The 23,186-nt window shown below is 39.5% G+C and overlaps 1 protein-coding gene and 1 long non-coding RNA gene across 2 annotated transcripts in view; one reads left to right on the forward strand and one right to left on the reverse strand.

The window, feature by feature from the left end:
* FBXO32 (F-box protein 32) overlaps positions 1-22,328 on the reverse strand; it is a 41,989-nt gene extending 19,661 nt beyond the window's left edge. Inside the window, exons 1-4 of the mRNA XM_003760359.4 lie at positions 21,786-22,328; positions 11,589-11,701; positions 10,154-10,203; positions 9,515-9,607 (exon numbers count right to left, since the gene is read on the reverse strand). Coding sequence (XP_003760407.1) covers positions 9,515-9,607; positions 10,154-10,203; positions 11,589-11,701; positions 21,786-21,901 — 372 coding nt within the window. The 5' untranslated portion in view covers positions 21,902-22,328. The remainder of the gene's footprint in view (positions 1-9,514; positions 9,608-10,153; positions 10,204-11,588; positions 11,702-21,785) is intronic.
* Positions 11,684-13,549, forward strand: LOC116420690. The gene is made up of 2 exons (XR_004231094.1): positions 11,684-11,766; positions 13,379-13,549. It is a non-coding gene; the product is annotated as an uncharacterized LOC116420690 (long non-coding RNA).
* Positions 22,329-23,186: the final 858 nt, after the last annotated feature.

Genomic DNA, 23,186 nt, shown 5'->3' on the forward strand with positions numbered 1-23,186 from the left:
TCTTAAAATCATCTAATTCAATTTCTTCATTTTGCAGATTATAAAAACGAGGCTCACATGGGAAGTGACTTTCCTAAAATTATACCCTAGTAAGTGATAGTCATTTGAACCAAAGTCTGTGTACAAGTCTAAGTCCAGTACTCTTTATCCAACAGTAACCCTACAAATAGTTTCCCCAAGCATGTTTTATACTTAATACATATTTTTAAAAACTAGAATAAATTCATAAATTCCTCTCAAGTGACAATAAGATTTTTTTAGTCTCTATTATATATGTATGTATAACATTTCATAATGATATCAAAGGCTTGACATCATCGCAGTTTTGAGAAGCTTCACTTGTATGTAATTTCTCACACTAATGTTTCTTCTGTTAATACTAGTATTCAACACCCTTAAGAAGCTTTTGTCTTTTAAAAAATACCCCTCCCCTCAACTTTTATTTTGCTTTGTTCTCTCTCCATCAGACTCTGTTCTTTCAAAACCCTTATTTACTTAATGGATGACACAAATTAAAACCATGGAAAGTTCTGAGCTGATTTTGAGCCCGAACACTGACAGGTTGGATGAGAATCACTTTCAACCACATTAATAATCTTAGGGCATGTCAAGATTGGGTAAATATTATTTGCAAGTAAAATATCCCTTTAACTTTTTCTTCCTTTTTTTTTTTTTTTAAAGAATAGTCAAAACTAGAAGAATTGTACTTTCAACATAGCCAAAGTTAACCCTACCCCCTTTGATTCATCTTGCATGTTGCTACAGACGAGAACATATTTCCATCCTTCCACATAATAGCCTAAAAAATGGTTGTCTTTGATCAAATACTGAAAATCTCATTCCTCCGATTGGTTTTCAAGGCCCTCTATAATTTCATTCACTTGGTTTCAATTCCATTCAACAGTTATGAAGCACCTTCCTTGTAGAACATTGTTCTGGGTACTGGGAGAGATACAAAATTTAGATGAGACAAAGTTCCTGCCCTTCTGAAGCTTCTACTCTAGTGTGGAATATGACACAGAAATACAAAATAACAAGAGGTGCTTTAAAAAAATACTATGTGAGTTCCTAAGAAAAAGGCTGCACCTATTTGCAGTGGAGAAGAAGGGCTTCTTGGATATATTCTTCCCATACACAACAGAAGAGGCATGAGAGGCAGCTCACTATCTATTACTATCACTATCTGCAGTGGGGTAGAGAACCTACTCTGAAATCAGTAGGATCTGAGTTTTAATCTGCCTTCAGAAATTTGACACTTACTGTGTGATCCTGGGCAAGTTACTTAGCCATGACTCTTTCCCCCTTCCCCTACCCCCCAAATAGAAAAGGACTGAAAACTATAGGACTATAGTGAATTATTGTCTTTCCAGAGTGAAAGAAACTGCCAAAGCTTGTGTTTCTCTGGCAAAGTCTTTGAGCACCCAGTGTCAGGCAGATAGGCTACTACATTGGGAAAAATGCCCAACTCATTCAAAGTCATTGTAGGGTAAGTACCTGCCTCAGGGTGGCAAAATGTACCGTTGGCCACCATTACCTACCAAAAATTTGGCCTGTGAGTGGCTTTAATTGAAGGCATCGGGTTTAAATTTTGGATCATAGGACCATATTTCAGCAATTCATTTGCCAAACCACTGGTCAATTTAAGCTAAAACATTTGTTTTGAGAAATGCATTCTTAGGAAGAGGAATGCAGCAACTTGTTGGAAGAATTAGGCGGGGGGGAAAGAATACTAGGGTGGCAATTTAGGAAAAAAAATACCTCAAGAATATTCAGTGGTTATAGCTCCAGAAAGCTCAGCTTCAGGGTACTGGCAGGATACGGACAAGCTTCCCTACTTGTCTGACTTGATCCATCAGTATCTTTGGCCATGGCTGGTGCAAAGGCCTCCGATAATAACTTGGATGGTTGTGGACGCAGCTGTAAAACAGTAGCCTCATTCTTGTTCCACAGGGAACAATGGGTGGGGCAGGGTGGTAATTTGGGTCAAAAAACCCAGACCCCACAAGCCTGTAAAGTCTGCCGTTGGGGTGTGTACATTCCAGGATCCTTGCATTATTTCCTGTTCCTCCCCGGAAGCCCTCCTCTAATGCCTTCCAGGGCATGGAAGTGACACTGGGTGCTCAAAGACTTTGCCAGAGAAACACAAGCTTTGGCAGTTTTTTTCACTCTGGAAAGACTTCAAGTTCAGGCCTGGCAAAAGGTTCTGGGTCTGGTGTCCAAGGACCAGCCCAGCTAAACTCAGAGAGGTTTATCATAGGGATGGCCACCAGGCAATTTTTTTTTTTTCTTGGCCATGATAATTTCTGAAACCATCCATTAAAGCATGAAGGGGCTGGGATTTGTTTCAGTAGAAGAAGGACCCACAGTAAAGAAATAACAGGGCTTTGAAGTAAAATTGAGACAAGTATTTCCCTTTCCTTAACAGGTAAGTCATGGGAACCAACAACAAAAAAAAGAACAACTCTAGACTTCAGTATCATAAGGGGCCAACAGTCAACCCTGCAGATAGATCTCTGCCAAATCTGTTTTTCTCCTACATTATTGCTTACATCTGATCACTCCCTTGCTCAAAAAAGTCCTATAACTCCTCATTGTTTGCAGGATAAAGTTCAATTAATTGGCTTGGCATTCAACCCTCTTCATAAGGTCTGATCTTCTATCACAGTACTCTGGTACACTCCCTTGAGTCAGACCCCATCCTGGTTTGTCATTCCTGAATACACCCTGTACATTTCTGCCTTTTTATGTTTGCACAGGTGGTTCCCCTGCCTTGGACTGCTCTTCCATTTCTTCCTTTTGTTGAATCCTACTCTTTTTCAAAGAACTAGCTCAGTGAGCCTCACCTCTGTGAAGATTTCTCTGACTGTTATAGTTCATTGGAATCCCTTCCTTCTTAACAGGAATTCCTGTTTATCCTTGCTACATACTGGCCACTGAAATATCTCTCTTATTTTCTTCCCCAACTCTGCTCCCCATCTTTGTATCCCCTTCTAGTCCCATGCCTTCCAAATAGCAGGTACAGAATAAGCAGTCATGAGACTTGGATTCAAATCCTACCTCAGATACTGACTGGTTTGGGGAGGAGGATGAACTAGTCACTTAAGCTTTCACAGCCTTATCTCCCTCTTTTGCAAAATAATACTTGTGCTGCTTAACTCTGGGCTAGGAGAAAAGTATTTTATAATTCCTTCTCTTCCCCCCTACCCCCTCTCTAATTAAAGGCTCCACATAAATGTGACTGATTATTATTCACAGAGCAATTAGTTATCAGAAGTCTCAGCTAGAACAGAATAGTATGATTTAACTACAGCTATCAAACTACTCTTCCTAAAGCATAAGTCTGATTAGAAATAATAAACCCCAGTGTTTATTGTTCAGGATCAAATATAAAATCCTGTGTTTGACTTTTCAGGTACTTTATAACCTGGAGCCTTCCCACTCATCTACATCTTACTCCCCTCTACATACTCTTCAATACATTGACATTGATCTCCTGACCACTCCAACTCAAATATAGATTTTTGGTATTTTCTCTGACCATCCTTCTTCCTGGAATGTTTTGCCTCTTTATATCTGCTTCCTGGATTTTCTGGCCTCTATTAATTCCCAGATAAAATACCATTTTCTGCAAGAAACCTTTCCTGATCCTCCTTAAGAATAGTACCTTCGCTTTAATTCTATCTCTTGGTTGAATATTGCTTGTAAACTCTCCGAGGGCAGGTACTGTCTTTTGCCTCTTTTTGCATCCCAAGCACTTAGTATAATGCCTGGCACATAGTAAATGATTAATAAATGATGACTGCTATCTTGTTTGCATGTTTTCTTCCCCCTTAGAATATGAGCTTCTTCAGAACAGAGACCATCTCTTTTGCCCTTCTTTCTATTCCCAGTGCTTACCACAGTGTCTGGCACATAATAGATGTTTAATAAATGCTTGCTGATTCACTGATATTTATGGACAGCTAACTGTGGATTACAAAGCTCTTTATGAATATTAATCTCTTTTGCTGTTCACAGCAACCCTATGAGGAAGGCAGTGCAATCATAGTTACCTTTGAGATAATGTGACTCCTTTGTTCCCTTATGACAGCTGGGATCTCTCAGGGAACTACTCCTAATGGCAACAACATTCCAACTCAAGGAAGGATCCTAGCCTTTAAATTTTCTTCTCCATTTCTTGAATGGCAGAACACAAATATGTTGACCTTCAGATCATAGTACAAGCCAGATCTTTTCAGACTGTTAGACCAATGAGTAGACTGTCTTCTGATTTTTCTTAGAGTTCTAAATAGTTTTGAAATGATCTGGGAAATTCATGGTTAAAGACCATTCATTTTTAAAGAATTTTTAAAAATGTGAGCATATTCAGAGGCCAAATAATGCTGGGGTCAAGCTCTTGACAATCTTTCTTAAACACAATGAAATGATCTTTTGAAGGTTTGCAAAATATTCTTAAGTCTTAAAGGCACTACCAGATGACCACCTTGTCTCTATGGATATTAAAGGGTTTCTTATTCTCCTTCTGGAAGATCTGAGGCCATTTATTCCATGCTTCTCATTTTGTCCATGAGCTTGATGAAGCCCATGAGGTTAAATGGCTTGTCTAAAATCACAAGGGTTAACGATGAAGGATTTGGACAGATTAGACTAATATGGTAACTAAGGTCTCCATCTCAGTCAAATCAGTCAAACCTTTATTACATGCATACTGTCTGCCAAGCACTGTACTAAGTACTAAGGAAACAAAAAAAAGCCAAAATATGGTCCTTACCCTCTAGGATTTCCCATTCTAATGGGTGAGACAATATACAGATAATCACATACATACTAAATATAGTCTGTGATTCTGAAATACTTTCCTTTTTATGTGCTTTTTCTATGGGACACCTTTGTTACAAAATGGATTTTGCGAAAAAAAAAAAAAGGATAAATTTAAAAGCTACAAAATTTATCATGCTTTCTAAATAAGTTTTTGGAATGGAAACAGATTTTTTTTTAAATTATGTTTAGAGGCACAAACTTTTCTCTTTTAAATGAATTTAAGAGTTGGTTAGACTTTTATAATAGGGACTTATAATTGTTTAGTTTAGAACTAAGGATTAACTGTACTAGAAAATTTTAAAGGATTAAAAATTGATGGATTAGATTAAGGTAACTGGCAGGGCAACATATTCAGTCTCCAATACTCTAAGAGATATGGGATCTATGATGCAACTGTTCCTTCCAGTGATGAAGATCTCAACCCATTCCTCCTTGTCTATCTAGTTGAACAACTATCTGGCCCTATTCATAACAAGAGTCCATCCCACATACTGAGGATCTAGTCAGGTATTCACTCTTTGTAAGATGTCTGTTAGTTGCCAGAAAATCCTGGATCCTATAGTGACAAGGGACTTCAGAGGCCACATGTATTTACTAATACCCTCATTTAACAAATAAACCACTGAGAACTAGAAGGTTGAGTGTCTTGCCAAAGATCATACAGGCACTCAGTGTCACATGAGGGATTTGAACCATGCCCTCTAACAAAAGAATCACTAACTGGCTCCATCATTTTTTCCCAGTCATACATTTCTCTGATGACATTCTTGATTGTCCTCCTGCCATGGAGTTTTCCTGTGTGATATACTTCAGCCTGTTCACACCTCCAATTAGCCTCTCCATGGCCTGATTTAGTGTATTTCAGCATCCTTATCTCAGAAAACTGATAGTGATACTCTAGGAATAATAAAAATCTCACAGTTCTTTAGTCTTAAATGTTTAAAAAAGCAACCTATCTTTATAGATGGTTAGTAAAATATTACAAATAAAGAAACTGAGGCTCTGAGACATTGACCTTTTTAGAATTACAAGCATAAGCCTCTGAGGCAGGATTTGAACCCAATTCCAACTCTAGTGCTCTTTCTACTATGCTATACTTCCATTGCTTTTAGAGCAATCTCTAGTCATCCTGATCTATATCTTGCCACTGGACCCAGATGGCTCCTGAGAAAAGACTGATGGCTAGTGACTTGGCACAGACCTTCCATCCACTTTACTTGCATAGTGTTACCTCCCTGATGCTCTTGGAGAATGAAGGACAAACAATCCTAGTAACAGCCTGTGGTGGGGAAGGGGAATAAGCATTTACATACCACTTACTATACTAGAGGCACTCTGCTAAGTGACTTACAAATATCTCATTTGATCCTCACAATGACAGGGGAGCTGCTACTATTATCACTAGATGAGGAAACTGAGGTAAATAGCAATTACACATAACTTGTGTTTGAGTTCACATTTGAACTCAGGTCTTCCTGACTGTAGACTGCTGTGGCACCATCTATTGGCTAATGTGTTAAGGTTGGTCATATGTTGAGCTGAATCTAACTCTTGTGACCCTATTTGGGATTTCCTTGACAAATACTGGAGTGGTTTCTCATTTCCTTCTCCAGCTCATTTTACAGGTGAGGAACAGGATTAAGTGACTTGCCAAGGTCACACTAGTGACTTAACTAGTTAGCCTTAAAAAATTAGGAAGTCTGGGGGGAAAGCTGACTTCAAGAAATTTAACTGTCACAAATATAGGATTAGTTTGATGATTAAAAAGAGGCCATCTGTAAAATGCTTTTAATTCCCCAAAGGGAAAAAAAAACCCTCAAAACAGAAACAAAAGAGTGCCTCTTATTGTGAAAGTGTTTTAAGGGTCATAATCAAATAAGAATTTATTCCCAAAGTTACTGAGGGACTTTTAGGCAGAAGAAAAAAAATCTTTTCCAAATAATAATATTCTTTCAACATCCCTGAAAGAAAACACCTTTGTGAGAACAAGGCAATTTTTCCTTTTTAATCTTAAAAATATTTGAGGGCAGATAACCTGGCATATTGCACCCAGATTGCCACTGGTTTTACAAACTTCTTTGACTGGAGTAAAAAAATCAAACACTCCTTTTATTGAATTCTGGAGGGAATGAAATTTTTTTTTCATGCTAGTGAGTGCATCTAAAGTCACTAATAGTTTGTTAGTGTCTTTACGGTAACTTCATTTGAAAGGACTGAGGACTTAGGGAAAAGTGCATGTCCCATATCTCACCCATGCCCAGGAAGGCATAGCCTCTTCTGTTAGGATCTTTAGCTTCCTTTAAGTCTTAATTCATATGCTACCCATCCACTCAAAGCTTCTCTCCTTCAAATCATACCCAGATTTATCTGTGTAATGTTACACCTCCCTCAGTAGAATGTGAGTTTCTTCTGTTTGATTCTTTGACAGCCAAACTTCCAATATTATAGAGAAGGCTTTTTTTGTGATTGGATGTCCTCATATAATAACCAGAAAGGAATTACTATCACTCCCTAAACCACAAGGGACATTAGAACATCAAAATGATCCAAACCAGTCTTCTAGGTTAGACACCAGAGTACCCGGAGTATTGTGGCCACACCTCCCTCAATGTCCTGTGACTGGACCTACGTCATTCATGTTCAGTTTTGCAACTATCTGGGTTTGAGAAGGTGCCTTGTGTTAATCACCTGTACTTAGAAAACAACAACAACTTGATGACTCATACAGAGAATTATTTCCCCAAAAGCATGTCTTGTGTTAATCACTTGTATTGGGAGAATGATGTCTCAGTGAGTCAAAGAGAGAGAATTATTCGGCCAAACTATGAGGCCTTAGTAAAGAGCCCGTACTTACAGTGGAAAGCCAGGTTTGATCAGATTTGTGCAGGAGGCCTGGCTTGCATCTGTTTAGACAACAGGTGAGTGATCCAACAGGATCCAACAGGAGAGTGAACTCTCGAATGTCATCTCTTTGGCTGGCTGTTTGGAATCATTTGACTCAATGAGCTTGCCCTAAGAGGCATGATGAGCTGGCCAAAAAATCCTCCCAGAACCTAAAACCCAAACAGCTGCAGCTTCCCAGTTTGAATCACTGACAAAAATGCAAAAGAATTGGGGGGGAGGGGAAGGGGAAGACCCAAACAAAAAACATAAAATGCCACCAACAGAAAACAATCTAACTTGGACACTGCTCAGTGAAATGTTCTTGCTTTCTTCCACTTATCATTCACTTCACTTTGGGCAAATGAGTTCCTGTATTCTGTATTATTGCTAATGGGAGTTTGAAATGGAAAGCAGCAGATGAAAACAGGTAGTTGCAGCGTTAAGTAAACTTGGTATTGGATACAGTATCACATGGATGGAGGAAGCAGTGAAGAAACACTCATATGATTTGGACTCTGATATAATTCTTCTGCCACAGCCAAGAATGTATGTAGACCGGCTGAGAATGCAGAGTGAAAAGGGACTAACTAAAGCGAGGGCAGAGAAAGTCCCTGAGGTGTAAAAGGTTTTAACTTGGTTATCCTTGACTCTTCTGTTAGCTTAGCTTCATAGAACATTGGACTTGGGAGAGACCTGAAGGATATCTAGATCAGCTTTCTCATTTTTCAACTGAGGAAACTGGGACTCAGGGATGTCAAATGACCTGTCTAATGTCATATAGTTAATGGAAGAAATGTGACTAGACTACAGTCTTCACACTTTATACCAAGCTGTGTGTTTTCAGTCACTGTGTTCTTGAAAGTAAGTTTAATTATCTAGCCATTTTGTCACCTAGCTCATCATTGACTACATTCTAATAGTGGTAGTAGGGAAATTAAATTTAAAAAGTGTTATTTAATATTATTGCATAACTCTGGAAAAATACTAATTTCCATTTACACAGCGCTTTAAGATTTGCAAAGGGGAATCTCACAATCAAGTAGATGCTCCATTTATCTCCCATTTGAGAGATTAGGAAATGCTGAGATGAGAGGAATTAAGTGACTTTGACCAGCTCGCTTAGCTAGAAAGTTTTTAAGGAGAGATTTGAACTCAGGTCTCTGATTCTAAGACTAGCCTGTAAACTTTGCTGAAACACTATCTTTGGGGTGATTGATTTATTTGTGCTATAGAGATCTTTGCCTCTCCCCATTTTCTAAGTGCTTTGACTTATGACCTGATGATATGAGTTTTGAGCTACCTGATTTATATTTTCTATTTATCCATGTGACAGATTTAGCAAGGAAAAAAATATTTTACCTCTCATCAAAAAGAGTAGCCTAGGTAAGTTTTGTGTTAGCCCTAGCCTTCTGGGTCTGACTTAAGCAACGTTCTATCAGAGAGACATAAAAACATTTATGATATTGGTTTATATGCCATACACATTCACAGCCAGTTAGAACATTTTAACACTAATAGGTTGGGAAAGCTGGCATAGTAGTTAAAAAACTAGGCCAATAGTTAAGAAGATTCTTCTTTCTGAGTTCAAATCTGTCTTCAGACACTTACAAGCTGTGTGACCCCAGGTATATTATTTAACCTTGTTTGTTTCAGTTTTTCCATCTGTAAAATTGAGTTGGAAAAGGAGAAGGCAAACCACTCAAGCATCTTGGCCAAGAAAAATCCCAGAATAGGTCATAAAGAATCAGACATGTCTGAAAAGTGACTGAACCTCAACAAGTCAATGGGCCTTTAGTCCCTGGATGCCTACCCGTACAACGTAGTTGAACCTTCTGGAATCCAGAATAGCAGTTGAGAAGTCAAGCCGGTTGAAAGCTTCCCCCAAGGTGCAATATCCATGGCGCTAAGAGTGAGAGAGGAGACTGGAGTCATTTTTTGGTTAGGCAGAGCTTACCAGAGCTTACTTTGGTTAGGCTGACACAGCAATCCACTCAGAATCAAGTTCTGATTGATCTTCAACTAGCCTGTGGACCACCCTGCTCCTGTGTCTCTGGAAGAGATCTACAGCTAAGAGGTGTGACAGCTAGCCACCTTCAAATATTAGCTGGATTGTCCTATGAAAGATGGATATTCATTTACCAGAATGTAATCTGAAAGAGCTGTAATTTGCTTTCTTTTCTATCAACCCCAAATCACTGAATTTGAATTAGAAGAAGTACATTCAGCCAACTATCTAGTCCAGCCTATATCCTAAAAAGGATCCCAACTACAATCCACCTAGCAAGTGGCCATCCAACCTCTTCCTGAAGATAGTTATAAAGGGGAGACCTACACCCTCCCAGAGCAGCCCATTCTGTTTTTACTCAGCTCTTAGAAGGGAAAAAGCCAATTGTCCAATTCTACCAAGTTAACTAAGCAGATTTAATCAGATCTGTCAAGGGACACTTACTTCCTTAGTGCTTCCTTTGTGAACATAGATCCATTTTTCCTGGTGGAAATCTGAAAAAGGGACACATCATTAATAATCGAATTGTCCAACATCTTAGGTGTATTTCTTTTGCATCTGTTCCCAGGTTTAACAAAAGTTTTGAAAGAAAAGCCAGGAATCTAAGCAGTGACATGACTCAGTCCACGATTATGTAAATGTTTACTCTCTACAATGTATAAATACAGTGAAAAATTTCAATTTACTTGGGTCACAGGCACCAAGTATGGCTGATAGCCAGCTTTAGTATACTAAAGAGTAGGATTGTTATTGAATTAAAAACAAAACGAAACACCTCTTATACTAGGTAGGGTGTTTGTATTAAATGCCAAATGTGAAGCTTTTCCAAGGCCACAAGGAAGAAGATATAAAACAGATGAGACTATGAAGTTCAAAACCTCACAGTACAGATTAAACTAGAGGTTTTATATTTTTTGTTTAGGATCAGAGACACAAAACCCTTTCTAGTATTTATATATAACATCTAGGAATGTAAATAGCAATTTCACAAGAAACAAATAGAAGAGAATATATTTTTTCAAAACTTTTCGAACTATATCTCAAAACAAAAACAATGGAATGGTCTTTATTGAATGTTCCCTAGAAAAAAGTGATTTGAGTTCTGCCAAATACAAATGACATGGAGGACAAAAAATGGAGGACAAAAAAAAAAAAAAAAAAAGGAAAAAAAAACACAAGGAGCAGGAATGCTGATAGAAATGACTAACAAAAATGGGCCTACAGATCAGGTTCCTCACTTAGGTTAAGCCTGAATACGAAGGCAGAAACGATCTTTTAACAGCATCCAAATAAATATAAAAGTGCAATTAAATTCATTTTAATAAGCAAATATTAAGTGCCAGCTATGTTCCAAGCACTTTGCATGGTGTCCCACATACAAAAGTAAATAACAAAGTAGTCTCTGCCCACAAGAAACTTACATTCTTTTAGGGGAAGAAGAGTGGGGGAAAATGTATATTGCAGTCATTTCGGGTATGTCTGAGTCTTTGTGACCCCATTAATAGTGGGCAAAGTATTGCAGTGGTTTTGTCATTTCCTTCTCTAGCTCATTTTACAGAAGAGAAACTGGAGGCAAACAGGGTTAAATGACTTGCCCAGGGTCACAAAAACTAGTAAGTGTCTAAGGCCACATTTGACTCCAGGCCTAGTGCTCTATCCTCTGTGCCATCTAGCCATACCAGGAAATGTATAAAGATAAGTAAATTAAAAATAATTTTCTGGAGTTGGGGGGAAACACTCGCAATGGAGATATCATTGTGTTAGTAAATTACTCATTAATAAATATGGAGAGGGCTATTATGCTCTCTTTGTGATGAGTTCCCAAAACCTTTTCCTAACTTTTAACACCCATTTCCCAAGTCCAAAAATAATGCCTTACACTGAATTTTGGTTTTGCTGTTCATCAGGTCCTTCTTTCTTTTCTTGGCCACAACATCATAGTTCAGACTGTTGAAAAGATTCTCCTTGTTGTGCACGTCTTTGGGGCAGTAACTATGAATAATGAAAGATGAGAAAGTATGATTTTGGGACAATGTAAACAATCTTCCTTTTTCAAGGTAAGCTCTTCTTAGAAATGACTGGCTTTGGTATAAAACATATGCATGGAACAGAAAGAAAAAAGGCAAATTGTCCCTTTTCTCCCCACCCTTGAATTCCATACATTCATAAACTAATCTCTTTTTGGAATATTTATATCTGTGCAGAAAACAGTCTATAGCTTCTTTTTTAATGAAAGTTTTGACTTTAATTAAAACAAAATCCAATGAGGCATTTTATTTTTGTATCAGAAGCCTTTTAGAATTTATTCATCCTTGACCTAGTTAATAAAGAAACACTGAAGCAAAACCAATAGTGACCAACTCTGACAGTGGTCAGTTGAGACAGTTCTATTGAGAACTACAACTCATTTGTCATTTATAGCTTTAAGGAGCCGTACAGCCCAGCTTCTTAAACTGTGGGGCATAATTCCACATGGGATCTTGTAACTGAATGTGGGGGTTGGGAAATTATGATTTATTATCAGTAAATGTGTGGTTTGTATACCTCTTTATCCCTATATACCCGGAGTCATGTAAAAATCAGACCCGGAGAAAATGGGTCATGAGTGGAAAAAGTTTAGGAAGCCTTGACTTAGAGTACTGAGAGGTTAAGTGATATACCACACAGCTACCACATACACATCAGCGGCAAGGCATGAACCTGTCTTCCCATTCCAAGAGTAGCTCTCTATTCATAATTCTACTTCACTTCTCACAAGACAAGGCAAAATGGCTTTACTTTATAAAAGGCCCTTAAATGGTTTTCCTAGCACTCATATAAAGGATGACTTAATTTGCAAAAATTTGATTTGTTCACAATTTTTGAGTAATAAAACTGTAGAATACAGTAAGAGAGTGAGGTCTCCAAAGGGAAAGGGGCATTCCATTATTAAACATGAGAAACAGGTGCCAGTTCAGGATCTTGATGCATGTTGACAAGACAATTCCAATAAGGACTAGGAAGAGAAAGAACATTCTGCCCTATCATATGTATCACTCATATGGCAGGTGCAGCTCAGCCATATTCATGGATTTCTCTCAATAGGTTTAGCCACTGTCTGGTGACTAGATATTATTCTATTTCCAGAAACAAGACAGATTTACTATATAGTAAGTCAGTCAAAGGGCAGCTTTGACAAATGAGACAAGATAATAGTGGATAGCATTTACACAGTGCTTCAAGGTTTGCTATGTTTGTGCACTTTATCTCATTTTGTGCATTTCTCTCATTTATATAAATATTTTAAGAATTTCTTTTTTTAAAGTTTAATGTTTAAAAATTTAACAGAAATCTTGTTCTCTCTTCAACCTCCCTCTTACCAGCACTAGAAAAAATGAAAACAAAATCTTTGTTAGCAGATATGCATATTCAAATAAAAGATTCCTAACTTGGGCATGTACAAAAAAATCTATTGATTGATCAACTGATCAATCAGTTTATCTATATTTTTCTCTCATTCTGCATCCTGAATCCATCATCTCTCTGTCAGAAGACAGGCAATAAAATTTATCACTATTTCTTTGAAATCATGGTTGATCATCAGATGATTCAGAGTTCTTATGTCTTTCAAAATTGTTTTTACAGTGTTATTGCTATTATATAAACTGTATTATAATTTACATTTTACAGGTGAAGAAACTGAGTTTCAGGGAGGTTTCTACAGTAGTGGCAGGATTCCAATCCAGATCTTCCTGACTGCAACTCATTCCACTCTAGCACATTGCTTCCTTAAAGGCAGAGGAAGACACAATGACTTATTGTTGTCATATGTTCCACAATAAAACAGAATATATGGAAGTTTAAACTTGCAAAAAAGATGAATTAGAATGTGCCTGGTTACAAAAGTATTCTACAGAGTTCCTAAATGTTTAAGTTCCCCAAATGAATTTAAAATACTTCCAATATTTAAAAAGATTTGTGGATTTTGTCCATCATTTAGCCTCAAGCCTTGAGAGGGATAGTATCACAGTAGAGAAGAGTAGAGTAGAGTAATCTTGGGAGTCTGAAGACACACTTACTACACAAATAAGTGTAAGTCAATCCTCACACAGTTTACTTTCTTCATCTATACAATGGGGATAATTATATTCATACAGCTTGCCTCAGAAGGTTGTTTGAAAATCTTTGTGAATCTTTGTTGTATAAATTAGGATTTAAAAAAATATTTAAAATTATGGCTCTGGTCCTTCTCCAGTCACTCCCTTCAAAAATCTTCATCTGGTGTCTGGCCAGTCTTCTGCTAAGAAGCCTCTGAATTTATTAACGAGGCTGATCGTTGGACAGCTAAAATACAACCTGTCACCAATCCTGTTTTTAAAGACCATCCTAGCTTGGCAGGTCCTGACAGACCTTGGACTCTTGTATCACCAACATGAAAAAGATCTGGGGATTTTAGTGGTCCTTAAGCGCAATTAGTCAGCTAGCAACTTTAGACTCTAAACTTTAGAGTCTAAAGCTGTTTTAGCTGTTTTAGTAGTTCAACTTATACTATGTCTTGGTTGGAGCTCATTTGGAATGTTGAGTTTAGCTCAAGGTGCCACAGAATAAGAGGCACCCATAGGCTAGAGGACATCCAAAGTGGGTTAACTTAGACAGAAGACTCCCTCCTATTTCCATAATAACTCATTTAATTTTCCCTGAAGGACCTGGAGATTTAAAGAGTAGATTCAGGGGACCCATAATTAGTTGTTTTGAAGTATTTAAAGTTCAGTCATCAAGAAAGAGAATTCAAAATTTTCTTTCTGATCCAAGAGAGCAGAACTAAAAAGCAAAGGCCTGAAAACTAGGATTGATGAACAGAGATAGGGACAGGACCTGTGATTTTATGGGTGTAGGGAACTGCCAGGTGAGGAAACTTTGTCCATCAATGCAGGTCAGCATCTTCTCTGCAATTTAGTGTCTCACAGAAATGTCTAGGGAATTGAGAGGTTGGTTTGCCTAGGGTCACAGAGCCAATATGTATTAGAAGCAGGCTTAAACTCAAGTCTTCTAGGATTTGAGGCCAGCTCATATAGAGCTCTTCAAATAATTAGAGCTCTCCAAAAGTGGAAGGGATTCTTTTGGGAGGTTGGGGTCATCTTCACTGGAGGTCTATAAGCAAAATTTGCTGGAAGTATGGAACAGGGATTTCTTTTCTTAATTAAAATGAGTAAAATTAGATAGCTATTGAGACTCTTTACAACTCAGATTGTGTGAATCTGTGACTTTACCAAAAGAATTTAAAATATAATGTGATTTAGAGAGAGCTTATCAGCTCACTCCCTGGGTTACATATGGTAAATGTAGGTATATCCTGTGAAGGGCTCCTCAGACTATGAGTGTGCTGATAATTGTTAAGAGTTAGCCTTCTTGGGGAGGTGGGGGGGGGGGAATGTACATGTGATATACTTTAAGAAGTTTAATTTGTATCATTACACTTTCTTTAGCCTAGAAATTAACAAAATAAATTTCATCCAGATTTGTAGTAATTACTAATTTCTGAGGTGTAAATGATTACAATGAAAATTTCCAGCACATCCCTGCCTATATACTATTTTATAGTTCAGAGAAAGAAATTTCAAAATAAATGATCCAGTCCTTTCAACCATATCGGTTTAATATAACTTGCTACTGACCCTATAAGCTGATACAATGTTTTTTTTGGTACCGGCAAGAGCTAGATTTGACTATAATCTTTTTGTGAGGCCATTCAAATACACATCAAACCTCCTAATCTTTTCAGCCCTTTTGCTTTCACATAGTATGGAGATATTATTTTTAGGTTGCAGGTGGATAGCAGTGGCAACCTATTCCTGCAGATTGCTCTGCTGTAAGTAAAGTTTATCAAGTGAACTGGTTATAAATTTGTTTCCTACATTAATATTGACTCTGTTCTCATAGGAACAATATTAGCAGCTCAGAAATAGATTTAGAACAGAAAAGGACCTTGGAGATTATTTAATCCAACTCTTCTCATTTTATTGAGGAGTAAACTGAGGTGAGAAATAACTTGCCCAGAGTCACACAGATAATGAGAGAACTGTGATTCGAATCCAGGTCTTGCTTCCAAATCCAGAATTCTATCTTAACTATACCATCTTGTCTCTTGTTTTTTCTAGCCAGTCAATATGGCATAGTGGTAGAAGGTTAGATTTGGTCCAGGAAGAGCTGGGTTCGAGTTTTCTCTAGCTGTGTGACTAAGGCATCTGCTTATGATTATAAATTCTATAGTACCAGAGTTATAGATTACTAGGGGGAAATGAACTATCTCCATAATAGCTCATTTGATCTAATGCTTTATATGACATTATGTTATTTGATTTCTATAAACACCTGAGTGAATTAGATGCTATTATCCCTATTTTAGGATGAGAAAACAGAGGCTTGGAGAGATTAAATGACTGGTGTTTGGCCAGTCTCAAACAGGATCTGAAATCAGGTCTTCCTGATTTCAAAAGTCTCCATCTAGACCAATAAACAAGTGAATTAATAAATTGAAAATAAAGCAAAAGGAAAGACTAAGAGAGTGGAGGAGTTGGAGCCTGAGAGGGGGAGCAATCAGAACTCTTCATCCTAAGCAGTAACCTGGAGCACCCATATAAAGCTAAGAAAATGGAAAGAGATGGAAGGTCACTTGGCTGTCTGTACTATCCCAGGCATGGTCCAGGGATTGCTTTTGAAAGCTAAGAATCCTGCATATGCAAAGATACTCCACCAAGTCCTATTATTCGATAACAAATCCAGCGCACATTCCACCCCTGTGAAGAACACCATAAAACTAAGCTGTCATCTTCTCCATCACAGAAACACCCAGGCAAGGCCTAACAAAGCATTTTCATAAGCTTAGGACATAGCTTGTTACTATTCTTTGGAAATTTTAAATATTTATATTTCATTTTATTCCTTACTAATTTAAAACAGCCCCCAAAGGAATTTGAGTCTTCTCCCTCACAGAAAATACAATAACCTGCTGTAAGACAGAGTGACTCATTATAAAAGCAAGTTTAAGAATACAATCGATTATGATCTTCCTTTGCAGAGCACAGAAGAGATGGAACCAACCCTGCAATTTTCACTCAGTATTAGCTTTCGGACTCCAGGGGGTAGGGATGGATGGGAAAAGCGATGAGGTTTATTTGTCTTGCCTGCTTATATTTTAAGCAATAATATATTCAGCTCCATTCTATTTTAAGAGTTCAATTATGTCTGTTTCAGGCAAATTGAAAGCCAATGGAAAATTACAAAAGGATTTCCCTCCCCCCTCCCCCAAGAAAAGCCACCATGCTTACAGAACCACAGTATTTTTATTTGTCTTTCCAAAATCTAAAATCAGCAGAACTATTGTCTAAGGCTTCTTTCTCCATAAACTGCAAATGAAGGCACGGCAGACTTGGTGGCTATTTTACTGCTAGCTGTGGGCACTAGTTAATCCCAATCTTTATGGGCAGTGACCTAGAATAAGGGCAGTGTTTTTTTTTTGTTTTTTTTTTTTTTTTTTTTTTTTTTGTTGTTGTTGTTTGTTTGTTTGTTTTTCTTCTTCTTTTTTTTTTAACATGATGGGGAGAGACTTGGGGAAAAAGTAGGAAAGATGTCAAGATGAGTTTATTATGGCTATAAAAGCAAAGGGAGATCAGTAAGAGGGGAGAAAAACAGTGAAAACCCTATTTTTTCTTTGTCTATTTTCTTTACCATTTTAGAAACTCCCAGTGTGATTTTAAAATGTACATAGATATGTAATTGTCCAGATCGGGCTATAACCAATGAAACTTAACTCCACTAAGCAACCTAAAACTATTGACAAATTTATACAAATCCCACCATGCTGCCCAGTTGACTCTTAAAAGCCAAAAAATTCAAACCAAACTAAACCAAACAACAACAATACAAAAACAAAAACAAAAACAAAAAAAAAAAAAACCAAGGCAAAGATCACAGAAGAATTTAATTTAATCAATCTAACAATTATTAAACTGAAGAAATGGAAAGAGATAAAAGTCGCTTGGTTATCTATAGTATCCCTAGTATGGGCAGCGTAGGCAAAGAACCATGTTACTTTCATCTCTTATATATCTCTCACTAAGTAAGACCCGATACAGTATCAGGCACATAACTGATACAAAGATGTGATAGCAACTCACATTTATAAAATGTGCTTCTCTCAACAACTTTATGAGGTACGTTCAACCCAGTATTATTACCCCCATATCACAGGTGAGGAAACTGAGGTGCAGATTTGTTTAGTGATGTAAAGCATTTTAGTAAGGGGAAAAACCACTGTATTTGGAGTCAAGGAATCTATATTTGAAGATAAGCTGACATTTTCTACCTGCATGTGACTTCACCCCTCTGAGATTCAGCTTCCTTAACTGTAAATTGAGATGGCTGGTTCTAATGCCCTCTAATTTTCCTTCCTTATGCTCAAATAATGTCACATGTCCAGAAAAGGGTCAAATCCCTTCTTATTCCGGGTAAGAGGGTTCTTCTGGTCCACTGACTTATCTATTCCTGAAGACCACCCTATGTGTCAGTACAACCATCTCCCAAGTTCTCTGACTCCAAATTCAGTGTGCTTTCCACCACACCAAACTGCTTGTAAGTTGACTGACTGGCAGTTGGCTGTTGGAGTGAGACTGGGCCCCTGGAACGATGTCAGAATGTTTGACTGGAGTCCAAAAAATCTGCACTGTTACCAATCAACTGTGCACGGTCTCTTGCTTCAGCTGCTCATCAAAAATTTAAGTGGAATTAGGGAAGTATGCAGGGCTTTTGTGTCACCTTCAACCCACAAATAGTTTTTTTTTTTTTTTTTTTTTTTTTTTTTTTTTTTTTTTTTTTTTTTAAGGGATTACCTTCTGTTTCCTCTCTACAGGAGCTGGAGGCAGCTATCACCTGCCCAGGCACCAAGCCCAAATCTGACATCATAGATAACTCAGTCAGTAGTGCCCTGAAAACAGTGGGGACATTTGAGATTCCAAAGCCCAGCCCCTGAAGGCCAAATATGCCTTTAAGAGGCTGGCAGTCTTTGCATTCTGTACAGGGAGGACTGGAGTTGTTTACAGATGGAAAATAAAAAAAGAACTAAAAACAAACACCAAAGTGCTAACAGCCAGCTGCTTTAGGGCTACCAAAAAGATCCCAGGCTCTGTCTGACTCATACAAGGACCTTCAGCAGGGTCACTGGATCACCTTCTGCTGTCATAATCAGGCTCCCACAGGCCAAGGAAAGGTTACGGTCATGGAAGGGATGGGTAAGAACAAAGTGGGCTTAAGGTGACCAAAAGATCATTTGATCCTGCCCTGGATCTGAGCTTTTCTGGTAAACTGAAACTCCCTTCAGGCTCTTCCACACCAATAGGAGAGAAGCACTTACTGTTTTCTAAGGGAGACTGATACCAACTTATCTTCTAGATGAGACACAGTAAGAGCATTCACAAGAACCACAGGGGGTGGAGGTGGAGGAAAACTGGAGAGGTTTCACTCGGGGGCAATTCAATCAGAGAAACCTACCTAATACACTAATACAAATACAGGTGAACTTAATAGCCTTCTCCCTGCTGAAGGATAGGGATATGCAGAGAAGTCTGTTTAGCGAGATGAGGAACCCAGAGGGTACCATTTGAAGAATGTTCTACTCTTCTAGAAAAGTCAATTTACACATGGCTCAGAAATGTAGCAAGTGTTAAAATAGTGGACAAAGAGAAAGTTCCTTGGGCAAGAGAGAAGCATCTAATTAGGAAAAAAAAAAGACAGAACACACATTTTGTAACTTGAGTTCCTATAAAATGGACTTTGACATCAGAGAAAGAGGACACCAGATAGGATAGTTTTCCTTGTAATTAAATTGTTATCGGATCTTTTATAAACAAGAGATTTCTTAATAGTACTCCCAAGTAGACTCCCTTCATGACTGCTCCCATGTATTTTCTTAAAATAAAAAATCAATATAGTTTGTGCCTCTCAATCTATTAGAATAACCCCAGAGATTAAATAACTTGTCCTTCTTTATTGCAAGACAAAGAAAGGTTGATCTGTTACAAACAACAAACAGATGAGGGGCTCTGGAGGTTAAGCCTTCAAAATAACCACATTTTGCTGATAGTTTTCTTAGGATTGGGTGCCAAGCACTCATCCAAAACAACCATTTCAAAGGCTTGGATAATTAGAAACCTGGCTCAGAGACAAAACTCCCCATTTCCACTGATGCAAGGGACTGAAGATGCTGAACATAAGTGCAAACAGAAATGACAATAATAATGATAGTATCTATATATCAATTTAAGGGTTTCAGAGCACTTTGCAAATATCTCATTTTATCCTCACAACCAATCTGAAAGGAAGATGAAAAGAGAATCAAAGAATTTAAGAGTTGCAGAGTTCCTTGGAGATCATAAAGCAGTACCGTGTCCACACTTCTTCACAGACAACAGACCCAATTCCAATCCCCTTTTCCCCTTCATTTCAATGGAATGGGTTATGAGAAAATTCCACTGAGGCTCAGGACTTCCAGTCCACATTACTACCTGTATGATCTAAGGCTAAATCATTCCTTCTCTGGGGCTTAGTTTCCTCAACATGGCAATCCTTGGAGGAAGGACCAGCCTTGAAATCAGGTCTGCCTTGAATTGAAGACTTGCCTGTGACTTATACTGTCTTTGTGATCGTGGACAAGTCACTTGAACCTTTTAGTGAACCAGGAACTTTCCAAGACTATAAAATGACTGATGAGTGGCAGATAGTCATTGATGCTAGGAATATACATACTGGCTATTCCCTACCTGGTGAAATCATAGATCCAGGGTCTCAGTCCTTCAGAAAGATAGGATGGTTTCTAAAATCCTTTCCTGCTGGAAATCTAAGATCTTATGATCTTTTTTTATTAACTCTAACAGCAGGGTAGCCCCTGGACTTCAAAGTTTGATTATCTGGGATTAAGTCCTAGTTCTAGATAGCTATATGACCCTGAGAAAAGTCACTTCACTTCTCTGTGCACCCATTTCTTCATCTGTAAGATGGGGAGCCTTCACTACCTACACTTCACACGTGGTGAGGAAAAGTTGGTATTTGAATGACTTCTGGTTACTAGTATAACAAGGTCATATAACAAGCAGAAAACAGGTGGCTGATTTTTCTCCTCAAAGCAAATGAGGTGTGAACTTAGAATGTGACAGAAGGTTTACAGAAGATTGGTGGGCTTTTTCACTCTTACAAATGGACTCATCGAGACATTAAACAAATAGAAGTTGGAAACTGAGTTAGCAGGTGCAAATACTGCCCCCTCCCTCCTATCACTCCCTGCTTTACAAGCAAGGCCCTTTAAGAGCATCCCTTCCCGTAGGACCAGCTGGCCATTCCAAATTTCATCCTCGAGGCTGGAGGCTACTTCCTGGCTTCCCGCTCTCTTCTCACTCCCCCTTCTCCTACTTCGCACCCGGGAGCAGAAAGGTTTAGAGAAGAGACGGGACCTGGGCGCTCCGCACAGGCCAGCCCAGGGTACCTGGGCGAGGTGTCTCAGCGTCTCTGGGGATTTGAGGCCAGAGAACTTTAGATCGCAGAGCACTGCCAAGCCGCCTGCGGCGGCTATCTAAGCCTTGAAACCTCAAATAGACAAAACCTGCGCTTCTTCTAAACCAGCTTCTCAGATCATGAGAGCCAAGCCCTTTAAGCAAAAAATGCCGTCTTTATGATTATCTCGTTATCTTTCTTGGGGCACAGATGACTCTCAAAACACCCTTCTCCTCTCCAACTTTACAAGTTCTTTGCAAAAACTTGTCCAAAGCTCAGCTAAGTACCCCCCGCGTTTTTGCGTCGCGTCCCCGCTCTCCCAGCCCACCTCCAGTTTTTCCGTGCCAGGTTCGTTACCGTCCTCCCCCCAGCTCTCATCCGGGTTTGGATTCTGGAGATGGGCACCCCCGGGGAAAGCGAGAGCACTTGCAACAGACGGCTCTGGGTGGGCTCCGTCTGGATAGCGCGGCACAGGATGGGACCAGACAGGACAGGGCAGGATGGGGTAGGAGACGAGGAAGAAGCAGGGAGGCTGGAGAAGAGGAATTCCCCTCACCTGTTGATGTCGCTCACGAAGCCACCACTTTTCTCATCCAGGAACCGCTTCCAGCCGTCCGCGGTCTTCACCCAGTTCTGCCCCGGGGACCGCCAGTCCTGGCCGAGGAATGGCATGGTGCCGGGGAGCGGCGGCGGCTGGGAGGACTGCACGGGGCTAGACGCGACTAAACGGGACGGGGATGCACCCGGCCTTGCCCGGCGGCCCGCAGAGCGCGCGGCGCTTGGAGACTCCTCGGGCCGGGGGCACCGCAGGATGCTGCAGACCTGCTAGGCGCTAGGGGATGCGTTGGGTCGGGCTGGACGGGGGGCGCAGGGGGCGTAGAAGGAAGAAGGAAAAGTAAGCGGTGTATTCCGGGGCTGGGGTCCGGAGAAAGCTGCACGCTCTTGGCGTGGGGGGCTCCCGGGAGGTCGGGGCAGCAGGGGCGAAGGAGGAGAGAGGGCGCTTTGGTGTCCGCGGCTCCTTGCGGGGAGTCTGGCTCGGACGCTGCGGCCGCAGTATTTATCCCGGGCCCGCTGGCCGCTGCTCTTTGTTGCCGGAAGAGCTGCCTGCCTTTTAGCCCTGCCTCCCGGCCTGGGAGGACACGTGGCTTTGTTTATGGGCTCGGCTTGTTTTGGTGGCTGCCACTGCTACGGCACCCTTCGCAGTTGCTCAACCTCCTGCCAGTGGAAACTTTAAACCAGGAAGGAACGTCTCTTCTCTCTCCCGTTTTCCACCCCCAGGTTTCTCCAAGGAGCAGCTAGTGAGAGAGAGGCAACCGCACCTATGGTCTCTGTGAAACTGCTCTCTCCTCTCCCTGTCCCTCTTATCCTCTTCCCTCTCCTCACCATTTCCTCTCCTCTCCTCTCCTCCTTCCACCTCTCCCTTCTCGCTGTCTCCTCTTCTCTTCCCAATTAAAAGACCAAACTAAATAAGTTTCCCGAATTGCCAAGATTTCTTTTTTTTAAGGGGGACAATGTTTGAAGGCAAATTCAAGTTCAGCCACCTCTATTCATGATCTCCATTCAACTTCAAGCAGTCCCTACTCTCTAAAGGTTCACCTTTCGGTATTTTCGTTAACTAGGGAGAGTTCTTCAGTTTGATCAGGACTAATACCCTATAGTTTTTTTTTTTAAATTTTAAGTTCTCTATTCTTGCTCTCCTCTCCGGCTTGCTCTGGGTCTCCAGTCCCTCCCCCAGCCATTGAGAAGGTTAGCAATATGATATTCATTAAACATATGAAGTCATGCAAAACATATTTCTATATTAACCGTTTTGGGGGAAAAAGCTAGAAAAATAAAGTGAAAAACAATGTGCGTCAGAATTCATTAGTTCTCTCTCTGGAGGGAGGATGACATTTTTTCATCCTGAGTCCTTTGGAGTCATCTTGGATAACCATATTGCTCACAGTAGCTAAGTGTT

This window comes from Sarcophilus harrisii, chromosome 1 (assembly GCF_902635505.1).
Source record: "Sarcophilus harrisii chromosome 1, mSarHar1.11, whole genome shotgun sequence".
In the NCBI taxonomy this organism is placed as follows: Eukaryota; Metazoa; Chordata; class Mammalia; order Dasyuromorphia; family Dasyuridae; genus Sarcophilus; species Sarcophilus harrisii.